The sequence below is a fragment of the Strix uralensis genome, chromosome 15, assembly GCF_047716275.1.
Source record: "Strix uralensis isolate ZFMK-TIS-50842 chromosome 15, bStrUra1, whole genome shotgun sequence".
Taxonomy (NCBI): Eukaryota; Metazoa; Chordata; class Aves; order Strigiformes; family Strigidae; genus Strix; species Strix uralensis.
The window spans coordinates 9,133,064-9,154,237 of record NC_133986.1 but is presented as its reverse complement, the minus strand read 5'-3'; the positions used below and the strand labels follow the sequence as shown (position 1 = coordinate 9,154,237).

The following is a 21,174-nucleotide window of genomic DNA, read 5'->3' as shown; positions in this document are numbered from 1 at the left end:
GTTCCTGCGCCCTTACCTTGGTATTTCCCTGCTTGCTGGTCTTATGGCATCACCCCTCGCACTTATTTTGGGATTTCATTGGTTTAATCAGTGTTGCTTCTTCAGGGTCACAATGTCAACTTTACCAGTCCCTTTATCAGTTCCTGGCGTTCTTTCACAACCCTCCTTTGGTCGTTTTATCAGTGAAGATCTAACACTTGGACACCAGTTCCTTTGCTTTCAAAACCTTTGCTCTTTGTAGTGATCCTTCTTGCGTGGTGCCCGATTCGAGCCTTCCGAGGCCACCACTGCCCGCACCGCGCCTGTTTTATCGGCTGTTCTCTGGGCAAAGCCTCCGCGCCTGTGCAGGCTGAAGACGACCTGCCTTCACGGTGCCCACCGTTACCCCGCCGAAGCCTGACGAGACGACCGTGGCGGGCGCAGGGACCCCGCGCCCGCAGCCCGCCGCTGCCCCGCCCACCCCGTCTCCTCAGCCCATGGGTTGAGCGCGCTCCGCCAATGCGGCGGCGCCGAGCGGCGCGGGGCGCGGCGGGGATTGGTCGAGACTGCGGGGCGGGGCGGGGCGCGGCGGGGATTGGTCGGGACGGCGGGGTGGGGCGGAGAGGCGTCGCCCTGAGGCGAGCGGGAGTGCCGCCGGTAGCGGGTGCGGAGCTTCGCGCCGGTAGCGGTAGGAGCGCGGCTGCGGCGGGGGGACGGGCGGCACCGGGCAGCTTCCCCTGGTGAGTTGTCCCCGCGCCGCCTGCGGGCAGAGTCCACCGGAGCGGGGAGCCCGCCGGTGCGCGGGGGGCTGCGGCTGGGGGGGGCGTGCCTCGTGGAGAGCCATGTTGGGCCCTGGCGAGGGGCGGGGTGGCGCCGGGGCCAAGGCGGGTGGAAGGGAGCTCGGTCAGTGCCCCCGGACTCCGGAGGTGGGTTTTGATTTGCGGCCCCTCCCGTTCCCGCTAGCGCTCCCCGAGGTACCCGTGTCTGGCGTGAGGGGCCCGCCCGGCGGGAAGGCGCTGCCCCCGTGGGTCTGCGGAGCCCTCCTGGGCAACCTCTGGCGCGGTTCATCTCCGCGGCAAAACACGGGGCTCTGCGGAGCAGGGCGTGTTACCTAGGGATTTTTCCTTAAAATAGATATTCGTGAACAGGAGTCTGCCTGATTTTTGTGGGACAAAATCTAAAAGTGTTTTTTTGCCACACTGATCGCGATTCTCTTCAGTAAGTCCAGAGAATGCTGATGAAGAGCACCAAACACATGAATTATTACTGCTTGAAAGGACGTGATGTGAACTTCACTCTGAACTGTACATTAGATATGTGGGTTAGGCACCAAATGGGGAGAGCTTCCGAGTGAATTGTGTGGTTGACATGATTATTGCTTTAACACAGTGTGAGCAGCAACACAGTACTTCATCATTAAGCCCTGAAGTTTGGACGCAGAGGAAGAGTGCATCTCCTGAGTTCTCTGCCCAGGTGATATTTGAATGCTGAGGTTTGCTTCAGGCTCTTGTTAAGAAGCAGACAAAGGCTTTAGGAAAGCAATATTCAGGGTGTGTTTAGTGGGGTAACAGAAAGCTTGCGTTTATAGAAATAATCATTAATAGGAATATGATTTCAGCAGGAGTCCTGATCCAGAAGTGTTAACGTGTGTTAAGTGACATGGGAATAGTTCTGAACATGAGAGGCTGTTACTGCCAGCAGACAGGGTGTGTCTGTTTAGGGAATAGTCCTAAGCAGGCACTTGTTTAAATTGCTCTGTAGAAGGGCAAAACTTGGTGGCAATTGTTGGCGTTTAAATAGGGGGGAAGCACGGATCCCATGGACAATGTATTAAATGCCAGCCCTTCTCATCTAGCCTGTTTCTAGTTCCAGTAGTTAGATAGCGATCTTGCTTCTGTGCTGTTTGGTAGGATTAATGGTAAGTGGTGTGTGTGGGTGGATCTTGCACAAAACCCCAGGTGCTGCCAGCTACAGACAGGTTTTTGATGAGTGCTCTGCAGGCTGAGCTCTACAAAGTAGCTGGGCTGTTTGGCTACATAAGAGCCTAAAACTAACCTAAACACCATGACAATCCTCAACCTAGGATTTCTCTTTTGGGTCTCTTAGAAAAGAGGCCTGCTTTCTCAGTAGGACTGACAAATCAGGTGGAATTCTTAGAAATACTCAGAATTTAACTGAGCAACTTGTTCTAAGTTGTCCTTGCTCTCCGCAGGGGCAAGTGAGGTTGGGCTAAATGACATCAGAGGTTTCACGTGACCTAAATATTTCCAGTTCTGATGGTTCCTGAATAAGAGCCTTTCTGTCTTGGTAAAATTCTTACTAGTATTGTTCCGTGTAAGAATTAGTACTACTATTGTAAAGCAAAACTAATGCAAATAACTGGAGTGGGCTCCCACACTCTAACTGTGTTTTCTTTGATGTAGCTAACATATATGGAGCAAGGGGTCAGTACCAATAATGTTACAACAGTAACAATTTCTCTAATTAAGAAAGGCAGTTAGTTACAGAACTTTATTTTCAGAGATTTGTAAGAACATGGCAAAACAGGTTTTTTCGTTTGCGTCTTACATGTAAGTAAGAAACCATATATTATACAATATATCTTAAAAGAAATTTCCAGTTAGCAAGAAGTTTAATGGGTTACTTTGACATGAGTGTTTTGATTATGTTTTGCTGAATATAAGATCATAAGGAATTGGGAAGGATTTTTTCCTTCCTACCCTCTTCCCCCAAATTCCTTGTAATCAGAAGGCTATATAATAGTTTTTAATAATTTTCATTTGTGTTTTTCTTCTGTAGAGCCATAAGAATTACTGAGAACCAGATGGAGTAATACCATGAATATTTTCTTTCATGCAGGACATCATGGCAGCTCATCAGGAGAAAAAACCTTCTGAAGAAAGAAAACATAAAAACACCCAAAATCATACTCGAACATCTCAAGTCCAGTGGGGAAGAGCATGGTGAGAGAAGCTGATGGGCCCTAATTAGTCCTTGTATTTCAAATTGGTTCATGCTTACTCTTACAGATGCTACATTCCTTTTAAACCTCACTTTATTAATAACAGATTGTTGCATTGCCCATCTCCTGAAAGCTCCAGGATAATGAGCTGTAGTAACAGATGCCAAAGAAGAGTTCTTCAAGATTTTTAAGATAGAGAGCTTGCCAGATGGCTCGGTTTAAAATACAGTTCTCCTTGCAGAAAAGGAAAGCAAATCATAAAAATCAGTAAAATTTGTAGTTCCTTCAAAGGCTGAACAAAATATTTCCTGACATTTGGAGGACAGGCTTCCATCTGTGGTATTGCCAGCTGACATCTCCTGCCCAAAGCAAGATTTATGACTCATATCTCTCTTCTCAAAGAGTTGTGCAAGTATTAGTAGAGTATTTTATTGCAGCTGGAAACAGCCATGGGTGTTGATACAGTTTGCCACTATAGACAGTGTGTGGTAGAGCAAGTTCAGCTAATGGCTGTCCAAGGTCTGTCTGTCTGTCTCTTCTGTGTTTCCAAGCTTTGCGTAATATTCTTGTGATTCTGTTACCACTTCCGGCGAATACTCTACCAGTTATACCCATGATTGCCATCAAAAATATGAAGGCTGTAATAATAATCTGCTTTTTGGAGGGGAGATAATACCTATTCTGTAGCTCTGGTCAACTAGCAGAGTTTTATAACCATTTGTAGTAAAGTATGTAACATGCTAAGTTTTTTAGTTATTTGACCCAAAGAAATGTATGTGCCCTGGAAATATTTTCTGTTTTCATCCAGTTAATATAGAAAGTCCACTGCAAAAATTGCCTGCCTTAATCAAACCACTGTTCTAACTGAAAGCTGGAAAAAAAAAGTTCTTTTTTGGATTACAGGGAGGTAGACTGGTTTTCCTTGGCAAGCATCCTTTTCCTGCTCATGTTTGCACCACTTATTGTATACTACTTCATAATGTCCTGCGACCAGTACCATTGCTCTCTGATTGATCCAGTCATCGACTTGCTCACGGAGAAAAAACATCTGTCTGACATCTGGAACAAGACTCCTACACTGACCTATAGGGCTGCTGGCATCTATACCCTTTGGGTCGCTTTCCAGGTATATTATTGAGTTATGATCTAGGTGTAGTGGCTGGTTTTTTAAACAGCTGTTTGATTAATCCTTTTACATGAAGGACAATGGAATGTCTGGCATTTGCTCTTTGGTGTTTCTCACTTTCCGTGGCTTTTTTGAATCCCAAAGAAGCTTATAAACTTGAAAAATAAATGTGTAAGAAATATACGCAAATATTCCTTGTGTGACATATTCCTTGGTGTTTTTAAGAAAAAACAACTATATAACAACAATATCAGTTTGTTTTAAATTAATACACCATAAATATATCATAAACTAACACTGCAGAAGGGCTGATATTTTCTATAGACAGACAGGAAAAGAACATTGATATATGAAATATAATTCACATTTGTAAAATATCTTCAGACTTACCAAACGAGTCCAATTTTTTTCCAAATTTAAAAACAACTTACATATAACACAGATTAACTTCAAATAAAATTATAAGGATCTGGATCTAGTTACCAACTGTCCTGCCTCCCCACCAAAAAAGGGTGACAACATGTGAAGAACATCTTTAGAATTGTTTAATAGCTTGGACATATTACTAGTCTAAAATCCCAAGAGGTAAATCTTGCCCTGTTTGCTTATGAGATACTTAACGGAAACTGCCATGTGTTGTATTTGGTATAATACATACTTTCTCTTCTAGGTGTTTTTGTATGTGTTCATTCCTGACTTCTGCCATAAATTTATTCCTGGATATGTAGGAGGTGTACAAGAAGGTGCTGTCACCCCTGTTGGTAAGTTCTTCCTTAGAATATATGCACACCATACAGTCTTTCAAATGATAGTATTTCTGTACTTACGATCTTTAATAACCCGTATGTATCTGGAGGAAACATGGACATAAATGCTTTCACCTTCCTCATAGGTTTACTTCAAACAGAAATGAAGCAATCTACGTCATCTTTTAGAATAAATGATAGAATTTCTCTCTCTTAGTGTTACTAAAGCTATTGATATGGCAGGCACCATGCCAGCAATGGAAAATACAGATTGATCATTTTGGCACTTAAAATCAGCAGTGGACTATTGATAGTGTTTGTCAGTGCAGTTGCACCTGCTGAAGCTAAGTTAACCCAGAAGACTTGAACAAAATGCATGATGTGAACTAAGTGTTGCAAAGGGTAACTTTTACCTTAGTTTTAGGAGAGACTCCAAATTCACTGTTTTGTGAAGCAAGAGTGAAGAGGAAAACTCAGCCTAACAAAGCCTGATGGTTACGGCAGAGTCTAATGAAACTTTCAGAAAAGTGCCACAGGATACTTAATTGGGAGGGTGAGGAGAGTAAGGTCATTTCATGAGCACTTGATTGAGCCTCTGTGTACTGTATGCATATCCATAGTAATAAAAAGCTGCACTAATGGATATGACAGTAACATTCAATTTTTTCTTCATATTTTAGGTGTAGTGAATAAGTATGAAATCAATGGACTTCAGGCTTGGATCATTACCCATGTGCTATGGTTTGCAAATGCCTATTACTTCCACTGGTTCTCACCCACCATCATTTTTGACAACTGGATTCCTCTCCTGTGGTGTGCCAATATCCTGGGATATGCAGTTTCCACATTTGCAATGATTAAAAGCTACTTTTTCCCTACCAATGCCAAAGACTGGTATGTGAGTTTTCATAATGAGAGAATACTAGGTAATCAGATATATAAATTGAATGCTGCACAGAATAATAATGACAGAATGTATTTTACTGGCACAGAGGGATAGGCTGGCGTATGACTGGTTCTTTGCTTCATTAGCACCATCCTCTTTCATGCTGCATGTCGTGTGACTGGCAGCCCCAGTGTCACAGAAGCTGTGACACTGTTTGTCACACATAGGATGGATGTAAGGTTATGTTAGACTGTTCAGAAGTGTTACCAAGAATAAACTACGGTACCTTTGAAGCTAAAATGTATCTCTACTTGTGTAGTGCTTTGTTGGATCAATTTGTGTTATCTTGCACAACATATACTTTTATCATTTTTATTATCAAGTGAATCTGAAATGTGTAGTCAGAATAGTAATGACGTCTGTGTATAACTGCATACACTTCTCATTTTTTACACTTTCTAGCAAATTCACTGGCAACTTCTTTTATGACTACATGATGGGGATTGAATTTAACCCTCGAATAGGAAAGTGGTTTGATTTCAAGCTGTTCTTCAATGGGCGCCCTGGTATTGTAGCCTGGACTCTCATTAACCTTTCCTATGCTGCTAAACAACAGGAGCTGTATGGTGAAGTAACCAACTCCATGATCCTCGTCAATGTCCTTCAGGTAAATGCAGAGGAGAAAAATAAGAAATCAATTTAGAAATAAACTACTATTGAAGCAGAAAAAAACTACTTGCATTGAAATTGAACTTAAACAGTTTTTCCTGGCCTGAACAGTGGTGATGGACTGGGACTTGGTTCTTTGGACACTTGTATTCATTCAGAGTGCTGCTGTAAATACTCTGCTCTGTTCATTTGGTGTGCCACCAGTGGTCATGTCTACACCAGCAGATTTCAGTGTAAATTTAAAATAAGAGATACTTTTCTGAGCCTATGTTCTGGAAACAGGCATAGCCTGCTCTGAATCCAAATTGAACAATGACAAATTCTGTGGCTTTAGTTGGAGCAAGATTGGGCTGGTGTTTTTTCTGAGGGCAGCACCGCACCTAACTTTTTTTTTTAAACTTTTTGTGTGTGAGACATGCAGAACTATAGATGTCTCTGCATCTAAAAATAGCCAGTCAGGTGCTGTGCTTTCTACTGAGGAGACCCCAAAGTAATAAGTATAGATAATAGTTTGGATTTATTCATTAATATGTGTACACGGGGGCCCACTCGATAGAAGCTCTATTCCACCTCTCTGTAAGCACACGACTCGTTCAGCGGAAGAGAGGTAGGGGTTGTCAAATGCCAGTACACTTCCTAAGTGTATGTCCTTGCAGCAGCACACTTGCCTTACTTACCTTGGGTGATATTGCTTTACATTACTTATCATTGCTTTACATGCAGTATGTTTGTGTGATGTTCCTCTTAATGCCCTATTTTTGAGGTGTTAAAATAAAACCAGAAGTCAGTTTTGAGATCTTATCGCAAGACAGCACAGAAAGATTAGGCTGATGCTGTTAATCAAGATAACTGGTGACAGTGCTTTGTTATTAATGTGAAACTGTTCTGTTTCAGGGTATTTATGTTTTGGACTTTTTCTGGAATGAAGCCTGGTATTTGAAAACCATTGATATCTGCCATGATCATTTTGGATGGTATTTAGGCTGGGGAGACTGTGTGTGGTTGCCTTACCTCTATACTTTGCAGGTAAAAATGTAGTACCATACATGTTTGGGCTAAAAGGAAATAAGCTTTCCAGAAACATTCTCCACAGTGGTTGGATTTGTATCTTAAATTGTTTCTAGACAGTTTGAATACTGAGTAACCATTACAACATCCTTTGTAACAATTCACTTGCAGAAAAGCTTACTGTCCATCCGTGGAATTGACATATTTTCCTCTCCTCACATTCTTTTGTGCCCTTTTCTGTCACTGTCTGTTGTGTATTTTTTTTTTTTTTCTGAATCCTTGCAGTCCCTTTTTGTACTCCTGCATGTAGAGGATATTTTTGGTGGGTGGTTTGTTCAGGTTTCTTTTCTTCTGTCCTGGTTGGTCTGCATCCTTGCAACTTCTCTCTTCTTCTTGTTCCACCTAACAAATAGAATTTTGGACAGAGGGGAGGGAAAAAAGAAAAAAAGGTAGGATGCAGAGTTTTCTGAAAATCTTCCACAGTTTTACTGGTAGGGTGGATTTTTCTATTCTTTCTTCTACTCTGTTCTGGGTCACTGTAGGTCAAGGAATAAGTCTGGCATCCTGAGCGTACATTTCAAGTAAATTGTCTCTTTTTCTGCTCCCCAGGGTTTGTATTTGGTTTACCACCCTGTCCAGCTGTGTGCAGCTAATGCCATAGGGATCTTGATACTGGGCATGATCGGCTATTACATCTTCAGAACGACCAACCACCAGAAGGACCTGTTCCGTCGGACAAATGGCAACTGCAAGATATGGGGGAAGAAACCGGAGTATATCGAGTGCTCCTACATGTCCGTGGATGGGACCAAGTACTACAGCAAACTGCTGACCTCGGGGTTCTGGGGGTGGGCACGCCATTTTAACTACACAGGAGATTTGATGGGCTCCCTGGCCTATTGCCTGGCTTGTGGGTTTGAACACATCTTGCCTTACTTCTACATTTTTTATATGACTATTTTGCTAACCCACCGCTGCATTAGGGATGAACACCGTTGTTTCAGCAAATACGGGAAGGACTGGAAGCGCTACACTGCTGCAGTGCCTTACCGGCTCCTACCAGGAATATTTTAAGGCTAACACTGAATCCAGGGAAAAGTAAAAAGAAACTTTCTTTGGAGGTGAAGTGAGTTGATCCACATCGTTAAACTAACAAAAACACTTTGTGAAGGACACTCATCCCGTTCTGAAGGAGAAAAGGTGGCTGGATGATATTCTTGCTGTACTGAAGGAACATGCAGGCAGACTGTATTTGAAGTAAATGAAATGAGGCACTGAAATGGCCTGTTTTCTTAGAAGTCTCTTACCTGAACTTTTTTTTTTTTTTCCTCTCTCAGAATTAACTTGGTTTTGAAGAAAAGTTACATGTATTGAGACTCCTGAAATCTCCCAAAGACGGGAGGAGGCCTTACCCTTCAGAGTAGCAGGGTTCTGGAACCAGTTTTCGGTGACTTAGGGGAGGAGGGAAACAGTTGTCTCATCTGTTTATGAAACAAATTGTATGGCATGGTTGCTTGTGACAGTCATAACCCAGTCAGTAACTCCCGAAAGGAGGTTTTATTATTTGTTGCTTTCCAAGGGGTCAACTGGGGAAATACTGAACTGGTGATCCTCACCTTAAACTGGTGTGTGGGAAGATTTTTGTAATCTAATACAAACACCTGTGAAAGCTAATATAAATTGGTATAATTCAGAAGTTACATTACTTGACAACACTTGAGAATATGGTGCATGACCAACTGGATGTTATTTTGATACTGAAACCAAACTTGCTTTGTGAAGATACTGAGCATACGTTGATTTCTTTAGTGTGGATAGAAAACTTTGTCATTTGTAAAAATCTTATTTGTAAAAGTTTAAGAAATAAATGCTTCGTTCCAAGACAAGTAAAAAATACTGCCAATTTTCTCTTAAGCTATTTCTTCTCTTGTTACATAGTTACCTTTCAAACAGTTACTGGGTTCAAAGGGAGCTCTTCAAAGAGTGTAATTCCAAGAGCTGGTTCAAGAATCCATAAAGGAGAAACAAATAAACAGAAAGAGGGATCATAGTATTAACCATGCATCTTGTAACAAGCTAAAAGGCTCAATATTTTTTTATTTTTACACATAAATATACAATTAGTTTTTGCAGTAAGTGGATAACTGTGTAAATCGGTTTCTTGTAGGAGCTGCCAAATGCACTGATCTTCATGGCAGATTTGAATGAGATGTGTTGGTGAGTATGTGTTTGGGTTTTTTTGCCATGTTCCCTGAATGGATGGTTTTGGCAGGAGAAAAAGGTTCTCTCCAAACCTAGAAAACAAACGTATCTTGTAATTTGGCTTTGTTTCAGAGCTGGATGTATGAGTATGTATAGAGATGCCTTCTTAGAGAAAGTTCTTCTAAACCTAGTTTTAGCACCAGCAGACCTCATAAGTATTTTATCACCATTTTGCAGGTAACAATTTCAGTACATTGCAGTGTTGTTAACAACAGTGTTTTCATGGGGCTGGGAGTAGCCATATCTGACCATTGCCACTCCCAAACCACAAAGCATTCCCATGGAATTAAAAGTTCTCTGGTAACATGTCTAGTAACCAAATGGCTGGTTACAAACTTTATAATGTCTTCATATTGCCAGATAGTGCTTAAAATCCGTATATTTAAGCACATTGAATTGATGATGCAATTGGCAGTACTAAACTTCATAGAAGTATTCATAGTTTCAGTTATATTGAAGGTCACAGTTCAATCTTTCTGTCTGTGTGACAGTTCCGCACTGGGCTTTATCATGGAGGTAGGTGTCCTAAGGCTTGTGTGTTGCTTTAAAGCAACACAGTTGTTAGGGTTTTGGATAATTAATATAGTGGAGGAAGAGTTTGTATAAATCCTGGATGTCAAAGGTCATTGTAGCTCACCTTCCTACAGCTCCTGACTTCATGTGAACTTCCAGTTTGAAGGGGGCGACACCATTTCCTTGTCCTTTGGAAATAAAAAGCAGAATCCCTTCTGTGTAGCACCCGGTACAAAATGCTGTAGCTATGCGTCTGGAAACAGCTTCATAGGAAGTGGGCTGTCTCAATTAATGATGCTTTTGAACATGTTTGTATCTGTAAACTTGTTTAGATGCAGCAGCCAATTCAAAACGGTGCGGTGGGAGGAGGAATGATGGCCATGATAACAGCACGCTCGCTGGGAACAGACACATTGCTGAGGTGGAACATTGGGACTTTGCGCTCCTGTGAGTGAAGACTTTCAATACAAATACTGAAAGGCAGGGAGGGGGGAATCACTGCCTTTACTGGAAATATAAAGCCCAATATCCTAACAGTTCACTAAGGAGCAATGCTTATAAAACAGTCAATTTGAGAGAACTCGGTGCAGAGGTGTGAGCTTTCAGGACTGTTGGACCCCCTCAGCTGCTGGCGTGGCATTGCTTTAGGCTGTCCCTGACTTTGCTGGAGTAATTGGACAGTTTCTTTCCTCAGCTTCCCTAAGGCCCCACGCTTGCATCCTTTTCTTCAGTAGCCTTGGAAATGGCACTGACAGCTTGCTGTTAATGCCAAGGTTATTGAACTACCGCAAGGTAATCTGGACTCTAAATCATGGTAGCCTTGCACGGCACAGTATGCTCCCTTCTTTTCACTGATAAATCCTGGATGATTAGTGGAAGAAATTGCCCATTCAAGACCAATAAAAATATCAGCACTTAAAAAATAAAATTGGGGAAATTTGAAGTGAAAGGGCAGTATTGTGAGTAATGACAGCATTATGCATTCAAATGCTTCTTCTAGACAATTTCTGTTCCATCTAATATTGCTCAAAAGATTTTCTGTGCTGTCTGACATTGGAGCATGGAAGCACTTTTATCTTGTTTCTGTGACGCAGACTGCTACTCCTGCTGCAAATGCTTTACCCTGCAGCTAGCCTAGCTGCCGTGAGTGAGAACTCTTCATCGGCCAGTTTGTTAAACTCATGGTAGGAGGCAATTAGTCACAAGGTTTTTTCAGGCAAGAGGCCATCACTGGGGTAAACTCACATCATATTTGTTGCAAGGATGACAGATTCTGCCTCTTCAGGGCTTGCCTGCTGTCCTTACAGATCTTCCTTGTTCCATCGGTGTGGCGCACAGACTGAGCATGTACTGTATGTATACAGGGATCTGCATCTGGCTGGAAAAGAAAGTCCTAATTCCATTCGGGTTTGTATTTCTTAAAAATAAATGATATTTGAAGAAGCATGAGAAACATTTTTATCTATTCTGTAAGCTTCATCCTAACATAAGTAGTGTGGCAGCAGTACTCTAAGCAGAGTCCAGCTTGAAATACCTGATATTTCATATTTATTGATACTATACTATCACCTATCAAATTTTGAGAGCGTATCCTCTCCCAGGATGCTGGGAATTTAAAATATAGAATTGCCAATATCTGTAAAATGGTACTTATTTAACTTGGGTTATAACTAATGGGAAATACAGCAAAAGCTTCTGATGATTACTTGGGACAGTAACAAAGTAGTCTGGTTGGATTATTGTGGGAAGAAAAGTAACAAATGCCTACTTGAGCAGGGCCCAACAGGGTGAGCAAATTCCAGATTGCCATAGATCCTAAGGAGAAAAAAAAATAAATCACGATCTTCTAGTGTATCACCATGATAGACTGTCAGCATTCGATCTGCAGATGGAGTGGATCTCCCAATAGCTATAGGGAGGGAAGATGCTTTCCACATTTAAACCCCCTGTCACTAGGTGGCATCGCGATACGATAGCATTTCTAGATCGGGGCTCCGCCTTTCGACATGAGGACGGTTAATCTCTTCTAACTCTTGATGCAAAGCTACAGTTCAGTTTATCAGTTCAGTTTATTCCCATCCAGCCCTCAAGAATGCTGACACAACGCAGTGGTGGACTGTAGCATACATAATGCATTGAGGCTGTAAACATCTTCATAAATATGTAAACTTCCTTTTCAAAATCTGTATCTCTGAGCAACTGCGTGGCTACTCCGAAGTGCTGTGCTTAGAATATAATGAAATGTGATTGCTCAGTTCCGGTTTTAGTCAGACAAGATGAATGACAACAGAAGTACATACTGTTGCCTCATGGTGGCAGCCACAAAATACTTGCTGCTCTAAATTATCAGTCTTAAATTCTGATCATGTGTTAACCTTAACCTAGAGCTGCACTGCATTATTTCCTTATTTTAAATAATCCACTATCTTCATTGAAAGCTAAAAGTGATGTGCAGTTGAAAATAAAACTGCAATAGCATATTTTTCTGCTTCAATTCATAAAGGGGAAAAAAAAGCCTAAATGTGTGTGTCAAATCAAAATGGAAAAAAAAAGCTCTGTTCTTATTTTTAGATTACAAATATGGATCTACTTTATGGCAACTGGACAGGTAATGAAACTACTTTTTTTAAAATTATGCTATTCCAACCCTTTTTTAATCTTCTTCCTTAATTATGTAACAAGTTTGCAATTCAAGGTAATTTTAAATATATGTTTCATCACCTTAACATAGTATAAATCAAAAGCAAAAAAACTCTAATGTATATGTTGCAACAGCCACATCTCTGTGAAATATTGTAGAAGGATCAGAGAATGATTACAAGAATAAACCACAGGAAAGCTCTTCTGAGTAAGGAAGTGAAAGCTGGAAAGAGATTAGTTCAGAAGGGGGAAATATAAAAGGAAAAAAAATCCACCATGCTTTTGCAAAAATCAAAACTAATGAAATATCTTTTGTATGATTAAAGTGTGGAGCTTGTAGCTACTGCAAATTAAGAATTTTATTTTCAAATTCCAAATATTTGTCTGGACAATCCATATAAATATGGTTTATAATCCAGGTTATGAACTAATAACAAAAAAGTTGCAAGAGTTACTAAGCTTAGTCAAGTTAAAGGTTCTGACAAAGAGTTTAAACAAATTTTTTTGTCAGTTCAAGAGAGTTATGAAAGAGTTGATTAATTCAGTTGGCTACTACAGAAGTCAATTTATGAAGCCTTTTTTGTTTAAGCAGGATATTAAACTATGTAGACACAATTTAATTCAGTTTGGTAATTCCTAGATTAAAAACCAAAACCAAAACCACAACATTGTGCAAAACTTAAGTCAAGCTACAGTTGTAGATTTTATTCATGGAAAATTGAACAGTCATTTTAATCTCTGCCTAGCTTTTTAATGCCTTACAGATATGTATCTCTTGAAACATGAAAGGCTTAAGTTAGCAGCTGAACAGAATTTGTCAATTGTGACTATAAAAATGTTTAGTACCTTTTTTTACGGGGAGTCAGGAGTGCTTGAGGAAATGTTTAAGGTAAGCTTAAGTTAAGTTAGTGGCTAGGGAGAAGAGAATGGTTCTATTTTTTCCACTTCTGTTACAGTAGAGCAAGATAACTGCTTTCAGGAAAACCAGCGGAGAGTTTTCCTCACACATAGCACTCTTAAACTTGCCTTTTGCATTATCAGCCATCAGTTATAAATGCAAAGAGACTGACTACATGAAATGAATTCATGCTGCTGTGATTACAGTGAATGTAAAACTCTAGGATATAGTTTTGACATTGACATGAACTAAAAATTATGACTGCTGAATTTAATCTTATGCTATATGGTAACATTATTAATACAAATTTCTCTAGTATGAAAATGGCTTCAATTCTTTTACTATTAAAATACTGAAAGAATCGAATCAAAATAACTTCTTCCCTGACTCATCTTAAGATTTGTACATAAATTAGCTAATTTTTCTGTTAATAATCTCCCTTTGGAAGGTGATGTTTTAAGGACTGTAAGTCAAAAATATTTACAGCCTGGTTATGAGAATGAACTTGTAGAATAAGTACATTTATTGAGCTTTAGTCTGTCCTTCTTTGACCTACAGGCAAATTTAGTATGCCAGGAAGCAGAACAGAAACATCTCAAGAGGACAATGAAACTTTTGCAGGCTGTGTAAGTACTGGAATAGAAAATAACTAATTCATGTGACATTGTTATGATTTTCTTGGTGTGATACACTTCACACTGCAGTAGTACTTGCCCCAGTTCAGTAGTGTCTGTAACCATGCATCCATGTCCATCGCTGGTCATTGAAAAAGAAAGCTTACTATCAATTTCAGTGTACTTAGAATCAGGCCCTTAAAGAGGTGACCCAGGTGTACATATTAAGCAGTTCATTAATTCATGTCAGAATTTATTACTTTATTGTGTGTATAAAATTAACCACTCTCTTGAGAGAGAAACCTCTCTGCAGACAGAAAAAAATGTACTGGTGGAGGGGAATACGTTTAACTGTTGGCTATCTACAGCGGGTGGTTCTACAAGGCTGAGGAAGAATGGGATATCATTGCCAGAATTTCAGTTGTGCTGAAAAATGCATACATCAAGTAAATGGCTATCATAAACTCTAAAAATATCTTGAAATGGGCCCATTCTTTTTTCTTAAGGTGGTAATAAATAACTATCTCAGTGTCTGCTAGGTATGTTTTATCATAATGTTTGGCTTTCCAGCTGGCATGTTGTAGTTACTATTGAGGATCACTTAGCGATGGGTTTTCTCCATAACGCTGCAGGTCACATATCCAAGAGCCCTTCCCCCTGTAGGTGAAACACAAGCAAGGCTTTGATGCTGTCAGAGTGTACCAGGCAGTCCTGAGCCCACTCAGGGCTCGTGGGAGCCAGCTGTGGTGGCTAAGAAGTGGTTTGCAGCTGTGCTGTAATTAGGTGGAGACAGAAAGAAAATGGATGCTCTAGAATTGAGGACAGTTATCAGATGTTAATATGTTGGTTGCTTCTGATATATTTAATTTCCTAGTGTTTTCTTTGTAAAATTATGTTATTGGAGTGATGCCGCCTCTTGTGATTTCCTGAAGTGTAGTTTTCTAAGCATTTCTATGTATGCATTACTCTGAAGGTTTGGAGGTTTCAGTGTGTAAAAGTCCAGCTGTTAAAAAAGACACGTCAGGGGTAGGAAGACACCAAAACGGAGGTGGCAAACTTGTGTAACTCTTACACTGTTGTCGCTGAAATGTTCTAGTAAAAATCTCCGTTCCTGTCAGTGAAGAGGGATGTTCTTTCTTTGCCCTTTTTCTTCCGGCCAAAACAAGTGTCAGCTTTTGACTGTATAACACATGCTTGCTGCTACCACCTCTGGAAGAGAAGAAAGCAACAAAACGAGTATGTGGAATGCACCTAAAAACAAGACAGCTCATGGTAATTCAGTGAAATCAAGCATGAGGATGGGATAAATAAATGTTGATGATGTTCATATTCATAAAATTGCAGCCAAAATGCACAGTTTAATACAAATAACCAGGAGCAGTACATCGATGTTCTGTGATTTCTAGTTAAAACTGCCTTCCAGGTTGTATCATACGTGCCACAAAGATGGTGCTTGGCTTGCTGTTTATTGCACTGATTTCGCTTATGTTTTAAGATAAGGCCAGTAAATACTTTTTTTTTCTCCCAGAGTTGCTTCTGGTTAGCGTAGCTTTCTTCTTGCAGTTGTTTAGCTGTGTCAGTGCTTCCAGCAGAGCTGGGTAGCCTGAATCTGGCATTTCAAAACATGCATGTATTTCTATCCCCTAAAGTTAAACTGATGTGACAGAATAAATTCTGTCCTCAGTTATACTCTGCAGTTCCTTCTTTTGGATTAGCAAAGTTTCTATGACCAACAACAATGAACTATGTGTCTTCTATTGTTTATATCATCTGTTGTGTAACTTCAGTGGAATTTCATGAGGCTGAATTGACTGATTGCTCCTACACTGGTTTTATGCTTTTTGTAGCTAGTGAACTAAATGAAGTGGTTCACTGTGGTGATATGATAAAGTCCTACAATTTGAACATAAGCCACAGCTATAGGAAATGCAGACTATGCACACACTCTAAAAGTTTCTTTTATCTTTTTTTAAGATCCAGTATAGTCAACTACAAGGAAGTACAGCTGCTCTGAAGTAAATATTTTGCATTCTCAGGTAACTGTTCTGTCCTCATACCAGCAGCTTTGTGTTTGAAAATAAAAAAAAAAAACAAAAACAAAAACCACCAAATACAGAATCACAGAATCATCTAAGTTGGAAAGGACCTTGAAGATCATCTAGTCCAACTGTTAACCTAGCACTGACAGTTCCAAACTACACCATATCCCTAAGGATAAATACTTAAAGGGCCATGTTTCTAATGCAACTTCCAGTCTTGAGAATCTAAAAATGAAGAGGCAGAAAGAAGTGTACTCCAGCATCTGTTCCAGTTGTACCACGTGGCATTGTGTGGACATCAGCCTGATGGTTCCGGGATGATCTGAATCTCTGTGGGTGACACTCTCTTTATTTGTTACCTGTGGAGAGCATAGGAAAGAAATTCCTTTGTCCCACTGAGTTCTCTTGCTTTCTAGCTGAAAACACTCATCAGATCAGACTTTTCCTAACCATAAAAATATCAGGTCTCCTAAATAAACTCAGTTAAAACTCAGACAGCACTATGATATGTGCTTAGCTTTGTTTATGAAACACCGGGAAAGCTGTAAGCACAAGCCAGTAGTCAACACATCTAGTTTTCTTGAGTAGTTTTACTATTTGTGTGTCTCTTCCTCACATGTTGAGAGCCACTGTGTCCTGCTTTTTTAATTGCCTTATAGACAACAGCTTAATCAAAATTAGTATTTTTGTTTGGTGCTCTTGTTTCTGTTAGATGAAGAGAGAGTTACATACTAAACATTTTGAAAACAAAATAACAGTATTTCAACTTCATGTATAAGTATCTCCAAAATGTACTTTTCTTGGGGGTATGGTGTTCTGTTTTTTGTCTAAGTTTAGAAATCCCCCCCTGAAAAGAAACCTGGCTCGGAATCCTATGCACAGGCGATCTGTAAATTCCCACAGAGCCGGTAGATCTGTCTGAAGAGTGGCAATGCAGAACCCCTGGCCAATATTCATGGACTTCTTTTTCCTCTGGGAACTTGCAAACTGGAGTACATCAGTTCTCTCATACCCCAGTGCCTCTGTACCACCTCTGGCTGCGAGTGGCTATGCGCAAATAATGTAGACAATGAATTTGAATCATTCTGAGGACAGATACAATCCATTTTATTCAAATTTCACAGACAGAGTTAATGGCTTTATTTTAGGGGTGTAAATGGAGGTAGAATTACAATGACCCTTCTGTTGATAGGACTGTGGTGTTATTCCTGTGGCTCCATAAAAACTCCATGTACAGCAGAACTGGAGAAAGATTTGGATGTTTTTTGGTTTTTTGTTTAGGTTTTTTTTTCCTTAGGAGAGATACAATAAGGAATTGGTTTCTGGAAGTAAACTGAACGTTATCTGTGCCCTCTAATTTTTTCTTCAGAAAAGGTATGCTCATGTGCAAAACCTTATTACTTATAGTGCTTCATAAAACATCAAAAGCAGTAAGGGATAATGTAAAATGCATAATGTGATGTTTTGTCACAATAAAAAAGCATTGTACTATTTAAATTGCAATTTTCATATTATTTGATTGGATTTAATGGCTTTTTTTTCTACTTGCTTCTCTGTCATTTATCCAGTGAAGTGAATGCAAAATACTATTTGAAAGCTGCTAAACACCTAAGTATCTCTTCACTGTTATCTAATCAAAATTACACTCATCACAAGCATAGTCAGTTGGAAAAGGCTGTTTGGGAGGGAGAATGATTGATTTTTTTTTTTTTTTAGGACTTTTGAAAACAATACACTTAATCTAAGTCTTTTAGTCTCTTAAGGATAGAAAGAGTAGAAGTTGTTCTTAATCATGCAAACACTTAAGTACTTCCAGCAAATTTACTCACTGAGTATAAATGAGATGTGTTAAGAGTACAGCATTAGTAGCACAGCAAAGTGCAGAACTGTTCAGTTCTGCCTCAATTTATTGTCCACAAATAGTTCAGCAAAGCCTTTGTCTAAGTTTGTCACTGTATGCTGTGAAATAATGGTGGCTGATTATTAAAAAAAATGTAAATATAAAAATAAAAAACATATATCTTCCAAAACCCACAAATACAGTAAAGACAGTATGCAGTTCCAAAATGGAAATTTGCCTGTCTGTTCGTGAGGACCAAATCTTGCCTTCTGCTAGGAGCTTTGCTCTAGATTTCACCAATATCAAATATAGCTTCTTTTGTAAAAAAGTTGTAGATGGAGTAGAAGGAACACCTTCACTTTTCTCACTTCTGGAAAGGGTTTTGGGGTTTTTTTAATATAAAAAAAGATGCTAGAGGTGAGATCCACGGGTAACAAAGATTGAAGGAGACCAAGCTGAAAATTGCCTGCATACAACTGTAATTACTGCCACCAACTGTCATACAATATCATATCATCAAGTGACTTAAGGTTTATGAATAGTCTCAGATAATGCAGAAAATCTCTATCAAACTGACTTCTATTGTAACAAATCCTAACTTCTCACAAGCCGAACCCTCAAACTGGAAAACATTAACTCTTTTTCTTCTTCGGTTTTATTTTTGCATTTCTGCATTTTTTGGGATCATTACATACCCAAGCAGCAAAATGCCTATCAAATCTTTTTTGTGGTATTTTAAACTTAGCACAAGAATGTTTCTTCTTACACTTCCCCAATGTGATTTCTGTATTCAAATCATATAAAACATCTTGTGATACTGAACTACATTAAAGCTCTCAATATTTCATCGAGAGCTGCTTTAATATCTATTTATGTAGCAGTTCTGCATATGGAAGGAAAATCTGTATTAACCTGTCAATTGGAATTTGATTTTGCTTTCATTCTGCAACATCTTGATTGCTAGCCAAATTTGCAAAGTATCAGTAACCACATTTGTTCTTCCACAATAATGTTGGGAAAGCAAGTTGTGGTTTATTTGGAATAAAGCAGTTTTTCCTAATGTACTGTGAGCAGCCTTCACTAGCCACGTTTAGAATTACTTTTTTCTGGACTCTTTCCAAATATTCTTGTGAAGGAACACTTTTATATGTGTTTGCATCAGGTTTCTGTTATTCACCCACTTTTGGGTAACCATGGAGGACGGCAGATGCCCACAGTTTTTTGCAACTGCTTCCTTAAGTTACTAGCTTTAACTGAAAAATTCATAACATTTACAGTTTCACCTGATTTAAACAACAACAAGTAACAGTTGTTATTTCTTTGGTGATTTGAACATGTTCCATGGCAGATAGTTTTTTAAATCCTTTTTTTTTAACACCCTAAAATTAACAAGAATTTAGAAATAAAAAGACGTAAAAACCATCTAGCCAACTTTTCTCAGATAGAGGAAAAAAACAGTTATTTTTGTTCCTTCAGTCAACTTGGGGGCCTAAACTATGCAATTTGGGATATTCCAGCCCTAAATGTGCAGCAGGAATAGGATGTGCTCAACTTGCACCTTTGCAGGGTCGTGGGGGACTTAGGGCAGTGCAGGCGTGGGTGCACAACCCACAAGAGCGAGCACAGCGTGGGCCAGAGAAATAACCTTGCAGTATTTGATGAAAAAAGCTAGATGAGGAATAGCTTACCGTATTGATGTAGCATGCTCACGAACACTGGGATTCCTGCAACATGGTTTTCTGAGTCTTCTTTCAGCAGTTATTGTGGATTGCAATGTAGCTGTCTGGAAGGAAACAGACAACAAATGAGGATGAGAGGGGGACTGGAACTGAAAAAAATAGAAAAACAGGAAGGACAAAACCTGAGAGACAGGAAGATCAGACAGTAAAAAGAGCAGGAAAAGCAAATAAAAAGCCAAGTGTATAAGAGGAGTGCTCTAAGCTGTGTTTACCTACCTCATAAACAGCTTACTAACATATTTAAAATGATTGAAAATGTCAGCTGAAGTTTATATAAAGCACAAGGCGCTATCAGTAGTCATAAAAAAACAAAGCAGCTTTCATGACTGTAAAGCATTTTGATGGCCACTCTATCTGTAAGGCACCAGCCTGCTCCACTTTACAGTATTCTGGTGACTTTTGTGAATCCCTGTTACTGTTTTCACCCTGAGCTCTGTCAAGACTAAGGGCTGTAGGATGGTGAAGAGTGTCTTTTTATTTCTTGCAACCAACTAAATAGAAAAAAAGTTTGAATTTTTTTGCTGAGATTTTCCATCATCTCATTTGGACTTGTATGCCTCAGAGAAACTTTGGTAGCCAGCAAACTTACTAACAGGGTATGAACTACCCCTCCTCCGAAGCAGCAACACTGAGCTGAAAGTACAAGTGATGTGCCAGGCCAGGCCTCCTCTCCCCAGCTCAGAAATCGCTGGGCACAGCCCCCAGCCTGGGCAGATCTCCAGTGGTTGACACTGCACTGAGCAGGAGATTTTCCATGGATGGAGGAGGGAGAGGAGGAAGGAAGGAACAAGGGCATCTTCCAGCTGATGCCAGCCCACAGCATCAACCGACAAGCATTTTCTGCTCTCTCAGGATAGCTGGTAACAGCTTATTTTGGCCGTTTGCTGTGTACTGGGTTTTGGGGTTTTTTTTGACTGAAATGGTAGATACTGCTCTAAGGATAAATGAGAGTCTTGCTATGATTATACAAAAGAGAAAATACTTTTTCCCCCCTTAAAAACAGTCGCAGGAAAACTACAAAGACACATCAAATGAATGTTTTTAAGGTTGCAACATCACACCCTTGAGAATTAGAGGACGGATTTACAATTGCCTTGATAGCGTTCATTCTGCCCCCACTGTAGATGCTTTATGATACAGCCTGCTCGCTGCTCCTCTCCCACCCTGCTTTAACCAGTGCACTGCCAGTGGTTAATAATAAATAATGAATGTTAATAATAAATGAGGCATTGCTTTTTTTTCTTTTGACGTGC

General features: G+C 39.9%; 1 protein-coding gene across 3 annotated transcripts; it reads left to right on the top strand.

The window, feature by feature from the left end:
* Nucleotides 1-617: 617 nt before the first annotated feature.
* On the top strand, nt 618-9,290 carry DHCR7 (7-dehydrocholesterol reductase). Of its 3 annotated transcripts, XM_074884888.1 has the most exons (10): nt 618-719; nt 1,369-1,452; nt 2,192-2,286; nt 2,839-2,942; nt 3,845-4,067; nt 4,738-4,828; nt 5,494-5,707; nt 6,162-6,366; nt 7,263-7,394; nt 7,986-9,290. In XM_074884888.1, exons 4-10 carry the CDS (start codon nt 2,845-2,847, stop codon nt 8,448-8,450), a joined length of 1,428 nt encoding a protein of 475 aa, XP_074740989.1. In that variant the 5' UTR covers nt 618-719; nt 1,369-1,452; nt 2,192-2,286; nt 2,839-2,844; the 3' UTR covers nt 8,451-9,290. The 3 variants fall into 3 exon arrangements, with proteins under 3 accessions (XP_074740989.1, XP_074740988.1, XP_074740990.1); XM_074884887.1 differs by lacking the exon at nt 2,192-2,286; XM_074884889.1 differs by lacking the exons at nt 1,369-1,452; nt 2,192-2,286 and having other exon boundaries at nt 629-719.
* Nucleotides 9,291-21,174: the final 11,884 nt, after the last annotated feature.

Bases quoted from the DNA above. Each gene is read 5' to 3' on its own strand.
- DHCR7 (XM_074884887.1), top strand. From the start codon at position 2,845: ATGGCAGCTCATCAGGAGAAAAAACCTTCTGAAGAAAGAAAACATAAA. The intron at 6,367-7,262 runs GTAAATGCAGAG...GTTCTGTTTCAG, and splicing joins TCCTCGTCAATGTCCTTCAG to GGTATTTATGTTTTGGACTT. The intron at 7,395-7,985 runs GTAAAAATGTAG...TCTGCTCCCCAG, and splicing joins CTTACCTCTATACTTTGCAG to GGTTTGTATTTGGTTTACCA.